General features: G+C 45.2%; 1 protein-coding gene across 1 annotated transcript in view; it reads left to right on the top strand.

Moving 5' to 3' along the window:
• The first annotated feature begins 5602 nt into the window (after nt 1–5602).
• The window catches only part of AdoR (Adenosine receptor), a 94327-nt gene continuing 90152 nt past the window's right edge, over nt 5603–9777 (top strand). The window contains exon 1 of the mRNA XM_084598719.1: nt 5603–6193. Within this exon, the coding sequence (XP_084454845.1) occupies nt 5603–6193 (591 nt within the window). The remainder of the gene's footprint in view (nt 6194–9777) is intronic.

Genomic DNA, 9777 nt, shown 5'->3' with positions numbered 1-9777 from the left:
GACCTATAGTGCGCTTCCTTTAGGCAATGCAATTTCATTCGCCGTCGCGTTTTACCCGCGCTCTTGCCTTTGATTTACCTTTTTCTGCATTGTTTGAAAATCTTTTTATTTGGAATGGATATATGCACGGAAAACTACGTTGCGGTCTGCGCCGTATAGGTAGCGTCTAAGAACTCTTTCGCCCACCTACCGGCGAATGATAACGTGATCCAGTTGGAGTTTCATCGCCAAAGTTGCGTGGGTTGGGAAGAGGACGATGTTCAGAATGTGCCATTTGTGATCACGTGAGCCTGAGTACTTGGCAATGAGCGTTTTCTTTAGGACAGAGTATAGACATGGAGAGGTGAAATTTGCATTATCTTTCCTTTTTTTTTTTTTTTTTTCTGGGAGAGTTTTGCAATAGAGCAGCTGTTACGCATTGCTTCAGGTATCACTGATGCAAGACAAAATCGTCACATAAGCCTTCTTACGCCGCTTGTTGAAAATTTGTGTAGTTGTGGTTTCCTCGCTTTGGGGGTTAAGTCAGGAGACAAACTGCAAGGAAGCGTATCTGATAGCTTCCTGGCTCACATAAGAGCCCCAAGACCTAGTTAAACACCTTGTCGTCACATGGTCCTTGAAATTTATATATGTGGCATCCCAGACTGTACCGACAATTTAAGCTTACAAAAGCTCAAATGCAAAAAGCTTAAGACAATTAGAATTCATCCATATCGTAGATCTTGCAAGTTCTATCCAGTTTTTCACTGGGCCCTTCCGCGATAGCTCACTGGTTACGGCATTCGACTGCTGATCCAAAGGATATTAGTACGATCCATATCCTTGAGATCAGCAGTCGAGTATCATATGACCAGTGTCATAACCCCGGGATCCAGGCACGACGGCCGCTTTACGATGGAAGCAAGGCGCTCGTTTACTGTGCATAATGAGCGCACGTTAAGAAAACCCAGGTGATCGAAATTTCCGGGGTTCTCCACAGCGACGTCCTGATAGTCTGAGTCAATTGGAACTTGAAAACCAATAATATTGAGCAGTACGTCAACGCAGTACTTTTCTTTTTTTCTTTTTTGCGACAAATTGCGAAAACAGCAGCGAAGGCAGGTGCACTTTGAAGGAGGTCCCTTACACAAGTCTTGCTGTGAAAATAAAAGCGACTGATGTGTAACGTTCCCGAAAGGCCCTTCCTTTAGAATGTGTAACTCGCCTGAGCGAAACACCAGAGCCCAGTCACGTACTACAGGTGGGTTGAGAATTTATGGTAGTCTACGTAGAACAATGGCTGGTAGAGCTTGACTTTACGCCCTCGTATGCTTGCTTGCTCGTACAGGATCTGAAAGCAATTTCTCAGTTGGAAGATACTATTTTGTTCCTCAAGAAATGCGCAAGTCTCTGACATGTATCCGAAGCCGGTAAATTTCTGCCTGAAAATAGGACTGTTCTGCATACCAGCTGTATTTAACGACAAAGTGGTCTGACAGCCAAAAAATTCCCCCTTTCTGTATAGCATTATGGTGCTGCAAAGACCATCTTGTAATAAAAATGGCCTAGTAGCCATCGTGAACTATCGATCAGCCATCGTCACAGGTTTAAGTGTTCAACGGCCTCGGCTATGGTATTGTGACATTCAGCGCGAAAAAGGGAGATGAGAAACGTTGAATCTTGGCTGTGGCATCGGAATGTTTAGAGAACCTAGCCGAAAAAATGCTCAAATACTTAACTACCATGAGCCCTGACTAATGCTACATGGAGAAATAATTTGGAGCAATCTAAAACTGCCTATCTGATGACCACTGTTAAATTTGTGGGCTGTGTCTTTCCCTTACCTAGCTTGGTCCTCGTTTTTTGAGCTAAATTCATCAGGATTGTGAAATCGGCAGATGATTTGAGTGACGCCATCGACACGGTGTGCATTTATTTTATTTTTCTAATATCCTGATACAGACAACGACGTGTTTGGCTTTATTCGTTTACTCGCTTTTCTCCCTTATACGGTTATGGCAAAAGTCACCCCGTAGCACTTGGAAATACCTGCGCGCAAATTCAATGTCTAATGAACAATTAGACATATCTTGCTGTTGTACAAATCTAAATGAGCCATGTCCGATCTTTAGAGCCTTTTAACCGGTTTCTCGTCCGTTTCTCCGTCGCTCTCACACTCATGATGGCGGCCACGTCACGTGATCATAGCTGCAGGTCTTGGCTACCACGTGACCAACCATACAATGGAGTCCACCCCCTGTTCGTTCATGTGTGACGTCATGATTCCCCAAAGCTACGTGACCAGAAAATTGTCCAACATAAATGTTCCTAGTGGACCGTGCTTTCGCACAGCTACCGGTGTCAGCACGTTAAACCACTTCGATTCTTTTGTCACCTTGATCTTAATAGCATGCAGTCCCTTCTCCAGCTCTACTTTTCATCTACTGCATATGATATCAATATATAGAGGAACTGTCTAAATCAATAAGATGATGATAACGAAGGGTCGTTAGCCCCGTCACTGAGGAAGCAACGCCACTACTACATTGACCATTAGAGTGTTTAATAGGGCTAGTTGTAGACGGCTTGCTAAGTTCATTAGTACTAAAGAAATGAAAAACGAAGACAGGAAACGACAGGGAGGGTGGTGGCCTTATCTTTATGTGCTCTGTCAATGTCAGCCATTTCGATACGAACCGATAATTAAGGGCGCTGCTTCGAAATGGAAAAACGTTTGGGGTCCCATACATTCTAGATAGTTTGCTTCTCTGTTGCGGAAGTGGGAACATGAATGAGGCAAAAACAAAAGGCTGTCACAGCTGCTCGAGTCGTAGAAGCTTGCTATGCACATTTATCTAACTGATTCTGTGGTCAAGCACCGCATGACCATGATTACATACATGGCATGATTTAGTCGCTCTCCTTGTTCCTGCACATAAATTTCCTTCAAGAATTATTTTCTTTAATAAGACCTGAACTATTACTGTAAAATAAAGTTTTCAGAACAAAACTAGGTCGAATGTAAAGTTTAACATTGAAAGCCAAATTTAAAGTTTGCACTTTCATCCTTATCAAATTATTTGTCTAAGTATTCAGTACGTTTTGGCGTATAGTAGCTCTATTATCCATGTTCAGTTTTTGTCGAAAGTTTAGAGCCCAGAAGGTTTGCTTGCGAGCCGTGCAGTGAAACTCCTTTAGCATTCGTGGAAGTTGTTCCCATTGGAGAGAGTAGAGAAAAAAATTCTCTTGCTTCCACAATATTGAGACACCGGGAATGCATTATGAGCCGCATAGTGTGGCTCAGAAGCAAATTCCATGACGTGCAAACTATTGACAAACGTTAAAAAAAAAAAAAAAATTTACATTTAGTAGGAACAAAACTGCTATTTTATTTCTGGTACGCCGTTTGTTGTGATTCCAGCTCTTGAAGCAGGCTGGCGTTGTGGAAAACCAAACATTTGTGTGGAACTTTGGACCACCAAAGTGAGATAAGGCGAGAGCCTTTGTTTGAAACTTTGCTGATTACTGGTTTACTGCGTCTGCCTCTGTAGGCTGTGTGGGGCGGCGTTCGAGGACGCCGCGCGGACGCCTGAATCGGTATGACGCGATAGCGTAAGCTACGAGCCAATATATAAAGCCCCGCTTTAACAGAGCAGTATGAACTTGCTTGCTGGGCCTAGCGATAACGTGAATGCAAGAGTCTTGACAGGCTGATTCTGGTATCACCCTCCCAAATGAAAGGAGAGCCCCGAGTTGGCAGCGCCTGCCAAACGTAATGTAAGGAAGGACTACGTCCAGTTAGTGCTCGGCCATGTCAGCTTCCAGCTACCGCCTTCCAAGTAACGCCTTAATAGTCCCCCGTTGGGGGGTGTGGGCCCAAGGTGGCCCACCTTGACCTATGGCGGCCGTCATCTTGGGTGGCATCACGTGACCTAGGGTGGCCGCAAAGTGTGACACCTGCGAACGAGCCATAAAGGCTTTCGCCTTAAAACTACGTATTAGTGATCATACCCCAATTTTACTTTCAAGCCCCACCAGATGGAAGCACCTTTCAGGCCATAGCCATCGCTCGGTTGTTTAAACGGGAACCGTAAGAGCATCAAACATAAATTTAACTTTTTATTAATTGTTGGACGTAGGAGATTGGCATGGGGTAATTCGCACGTCATTTGAAAGAAGCAAAACGCGGAAGCAAAATTTTCGCATTAATGTCTTTCCAATGTTGTTTCAAATGCATAAGAAAATAACCATTTATGGCACTGCCCATCGTCGTGGTAAATACGAGATGGAGACAGAGAACTGTCTAAAATATTAACGGAAATTCGAAACAAGTCCGACTATAAACCTTCATTGAAAGAAATCGATAGAACAAAAGTGGGTAAAAAAATGAAACTTGTCTGACATGAACCTGCATACAACATTGTGACAGAACACTGTCTTAAAAAGAAGTTCACGCAAATAAATAAAACCCAATAAAATGTTCTACTCTTGCTTAATGGCGTAGCAATGCTCTCTTGAGCTATGACACGTGCATTGCCACAGAGTCATGTAAAACACTCCCTCGGAACTAACATAATTCTCGGGATAACTCGCACAATCGCACGCAACCGTGCCAGCATCTACCCACATAGCACGAGAAAGCATGCAGAATATGTCGACCTCACAGCCGAAGAGGAAATAAAAAAGAAAGCCTGGCTGCACGTGACTTTCCGTACTACCTTTTCATCATCTGATTGCTACATATTGTCACGGCTCAGCCGTACAAATTTGTCAAGATAAGAACTGTGACAAATTTTCCAGCAATACGCATTTAATTTTTATTACTAGCGCTAGCTTATGAAATTATGAAATAGAGAAACAGCTAGCTGCTTGCCCCGCGTATGCAATAAACGATAAGTTCTAAAAGAAGCACAGAATGTAAGGTTTCTAAACAAGCACCCTCTTGGGATCTATAACGCCAAAGTTAAGAAGCCATACTTGTATATACTGGTTCGGTTCAAGATTTTGGTTTTGGAACATTGGGGCACGTCGAAAGCGAGGGTTTTTAATACTCCTTTTAATGTCGTCACGAGGTTATAGGGTGTTGTATGGTTGCCTATAGTGCTAACAATGTTGCGTGCATCCTTGTATATGTGGTTTCCTTATAAAACTTTTTACAGAAAAACCTGGTTTCAGCATGTCGTAATACCAAGCTGAGTCGGGTTTTCGCTTCCAGAGCTTGGCAAAAACGTGGGCTGATGAAAACATAGCGCAAAGAGCGAATGAAAGAAAAGGAACTACGAGAAGCCACTCACAAACAGGCGAGCGGACGCAAGCCGTTCATGTAAAATAAAAAGCGCGCGGATCAAGCGAAACTCAGTGGCGCTGCCGTCAACGCGCATGCGCACTCGTAGGCTTCGGCCTCGGAGGCGGTGACTTGTGTCGTCTGCTTGCGGCGCTCCCCTCGTTCGGTGCCGGCTTTCTCTCGCGTCGGCGTCGCCGGCGTCGTCTGCTCGCGCAGCTGAAAGGCGTCAATGGGGTGAACCGGTGAACTCCTCGTGGACGGTCGGGGGCAAATCTTTTCTTCGGGGCGTCGCGGCGTCGCATATGCCGCCGCCATCGCACAACACTGCGATCCCCCCTCATGGCGGTTTGGGAAGCGCCGGTGCTCTACACGAGCGTCGAGGCCACCGTAGCATTCCTGGCGACTGCCGGCAATCTCGCGGTTCTCGTCTGTTTTGCGCGCGAGCGTCGCCTGCGACGTCGGCTGACCAACTACTACATCCTCAGCCTGGCCGTAGCAGACTTGCTCGTAGGCGTCCTGGCAATTCCGTTTGCGATGTTAACGCGTGCTGGAATGCCGCACGACTCGCCACTCGCTTGTGTCGCGATGCTCTCCTTCATCGTCGTACTGTGCACCGTGTCCATTTTGCACTTGGTGGCCGTGTCAGTGGACCGCTACTGGGCCATACTGTACCCTCTGGCGTACCAAAGACTCGCCTCGGAGGGCGTTGTGATAAGCGTCGTTCTGGCTTGTTGGCTAAGTGGCTTCGTGCTGGGCTTCCTGCCTCTGCTTGGATGGCACGACTCCGAGGCCGCTTCGAGCGGGGACTGTCTCTTCCTGCCCGTGATGAGATACAGCTTCTTGGTGTTTCTCTACTTTGCCACCATCGTGTACCCGGCGCTGCTCATCGCCTTCTTCTACATCCGCATCTACAGCGTGGTTCGCAAGCAGGTACGTCCGGTATATAATAGCCGTTCCCAACGGCGCGGCATGGGGAACGGCCACATTTCCTTGTTTGCACAACGCTAGAGAGTAAACAGTTTTATGAGCGCCGAGGGTCCTTCCAACTTCGTAGCGAGCGCAGTATAGATGTTTATGCGGCGATTTGCTATACGCCGTGCTGTACAGAAAAGAAGCACCGAAAGAAAAATAGGAGCATTGCTGTTCGTGAGTCTCCCTGCGCAAAGTCGAGCCGCGATTCGTCGACCGCCCGATAACATTAGCCAACGAGGCGACTTCGAAGATAGTTTCTAGAGGGTCCTTATGACGAGCCTAATCGTTGAAATATCCCCATGAGCCCGCACTCTATGCCAGGCAAAGCCATGTGCCAGTAATTACAACAGAACAGCGCTGCTGGTCCAGTGTGCAGCATTTGACACAATGCACTTCGTGTTGCTCGACTCTGTCCTGTGTGTCAAGGATTCACTTAGAGGCACTTGATGCGCTAGAGTGCTATCCCAAGAATTATTTGCTCACTTTTTAAATTGTAAACAACTGTTTCCATTTGAGGGTAAAAAATAAAATAAAAAATAGCTATTAAAGCGCGTTCATTGCATAATAACTGCGGCAAGATCTCTGTCGTCGTATGTCCATGGCAAGCTGTAAAGGCTTCGACGGCTCGGGCACGGGACGCTGGTTCCATCTTCCTGGAACGCACTGCTCACTCAGCCGGTGAAGGATTCTTCAAAGGCTGCGAGGACGACGTCGTAATTATTCGTGCTTACCCAACATCGAGTCGCAATTAGTCGCCAATAATGTCTTCGGTATTTTCCTTTTCTGTTTTGCTTAAAGAAGAAAAAGACGCTTCGATGAAGAAACTCTGCACGCAAAAAAGACACCCAACCTGACCTGCGTGTATATATATATATATATATATATATATATATATATATATATTTAAAGGGAGGGCTCGCACAATTCTTGTAAATTGTAGATTCGAAACCTAACCGAAGAAGAGTTAAATGAAAAATAAATAAGAAGTAAACATCTCAGTGACCGTCTTGACGACAAGTCGCTGCTTTTTGGGTGTACAATTTACCAGTTTAACTGGTTGATTGTACGAGCATATTAAGTCATAGAGCCTCTCACCTTGGAATCGGTCCAATTCGCATCCTTGAGAAAAGCTTTTCTTCCACCGGCAAGTCGAAATTGTCAGTTGCAGCGGCCAACATTTGGACGACGTCCGCAAGAACTTGTACGTAAATTAAAGCAGGCAAATGTTGTTTTGGAAAACTTAAGTTATGAATCTTTAGGCCGCGTTTCAAAGCGTCTGATGAGACCAGCGGAGAAAGTGCGTTATAGTGCTTTAAATACATGGTAACATCGTGCACGTGGAAGTCTGTGTTCGAGGAAGATAAGCGCAACAACTACCGAAGTATCAATCGAGCTCAGAAATAACAGAAAATGTAGCAGCTCAGAAAAATTTATTGTCTTGGGTGGTGGTCCAACAAGTTATCTACCTTTCAGTCAGCAGCCATTTTTTCCTGCTATTCTGTCACCGTGATGTTCTTTTTTTTTGGCTGGGCTCTGTCAACGTTTGCTGTTTCGTTGTAACCTAAACAGTTAGCGCGTAGTTTCAGCCGTGTAATTATTTATATGGACAACGCAAGAAATTGGGTGGTCTTTTTCTTTCCTCACCTAGCGGAAAACTTGCTTTGAATGTGGAACTTTCCGCAAACATGTTGTTTGGAAGCCTTTTCTTTTTCTTCATCGATATTTAGAAGCACGCGAATTCTCTTATGGCCCCTGTATACAGAAGTTTCCTCGCATTTACTAGTTAATCAGGCTTGTTCCCGAAATCTCAGTTTTTTGGAACTCTATATATGCATGGTTTTTTGAGTGCTATGCTTGATTAAGCCCGCGTCAAGAAAACTTCAGAAACACGCTAGGAGCTAAAGCAGCAGTTTTCGTTTTTCAAGAAGAAAAACAAACGAAAAGAGAAGAGCAACGCTGTGCGCATCGTTGGATAATTTCTGAGAAACTGAGGCAGAAAGATGTGCCAGAGACGTAAGCAATATAGGGAACTTCGAGGTAGTTCTCGCTTTACGGTTCATGCTTAACTCCAAACTCAGCATGCACTTTGGTAACTATTAGTTGGAGCGCTTTAATGATAAGCAGCAGGTCATCGTCTTCTGGTGTGGTGTGCTGTTGGAAAAGAGGAAGAGACAGCGAGGGAGGCTGATGATTTAGCCAAGGGGGTAAGCGAAATGATCTCCAGGCAATTACTTCACCCTCTCCCCCGTATTATTGTTCCCGGCGGTGTCTCTGTCAATGAAAACGCATAGAAAGAAATGTATTTCAAGCGACGAGATCGCGTGTTAATTTTATATATATATATATATACATCTCCCAGGTAGGAGTGACATTAGGTGAAGGAAAACACGCAAGTGGCACTTGTATCGAATTTATTAATATTTGTGTGGTTCAGTTGAGCATACATTAAAGGGACCATCGGTCACCAGAATTATATAGAAAAAAGAGATGCGTCTCTATTTACGCTTGGATTGTAATATTTCAGGATGTAGTTTAAATTATTAATTCTGTAGATACTCACAGCAGGACATAAATTAAAACAAGTATTATAATATCGCACTGCTCTCAGTTAGAAGCGATAATAGGGCCTCGACTTCAATTATAGTTACGTTTTATTTAGCAGCCAATCGTGATTCTTTAAAGCTTGTAATTGGTCTTCCTTTTCCTATTCATTCTTTGAGTTTTTTCGTGCCGGTCACTTCGAAAGCAGCAATAATTTTCGAGTCCCACAAGAGGGCACCGTAGCGTAAAAGAATATTGTCACAAGTCTTCGACCAGTCTTGGCCACGACACGTTAACAAGGATCCCCACAAGAAAAGCCCACTAAAGCGGCTAAACATCGTCAGTGCCCAGCCGCATTTCCAATCGTGTGACTCACGTCCACCACGAGGGCTTATCGTAGGCGTGTTAATTACGACGCCTTCGATTAGCTTGTCCCTTTTGGTAACTCGAAAAGTAGATCTAGGAGGAAAATTATAGAACGAAGTGGAACAAGGCTATCCGGAGAGCAGAGGTTTTAATTGTGGAACCTTACTTGGACACAGCAGGGACAACAACTGCGTACGAACAAGAGGTCGATTTAGAAAAAGAGTCTAATGAGGCTCTGGTTGCAACTGGTTGTTGCCCTGTATATCTTGCCGTGTTCTATACGTCGCAACACGATGAGCGGCTCGGGCTGTGTCCCATATACGCATAGCGCTAATTGACGCGCGCGATGGAGTTTCATATGCATGAGATTTCGCAGGAGAGGTTTTTCGGCGGGGGCGCCGAATTCATTACGCGACGAACGAAAAGAAGGTGTGGCCACCCCGCGACGATGTTGACGCAGCGCACGCTAGGCGAATCGGAGCGTGGAAGGCAAGCGAACGCGGCCTTGTCGTGTCTAATTGAACGGTCTGCAACGCGGACGAAAATAGATGGCGCTGCGGTTGACACCGTATAATACTCTGGGGCGATGGCTTCCCGTTATACCAGGAGCGACGGGAGAAATAAAGCATATCAGA

Source organism: Amblyomma maculatum, chromosome 3 (assembly GCF_055883805.1).
Source record: "Amblyomma maculatum isolate TAMU_Amacu chromosome 3, ASM5588380v1, whole genome shotgun sequence".
NCBI lineage: Eukaryota > Metazoa > Arthropoda > Arachnida > Ixodida > Ixodidae > Amblyomma > Amblyomma maculatum.
Note: the sequence above shows the minus strand (reverse complement) of the source record. Positions and strands in the feature narration are given on the sequence as shown.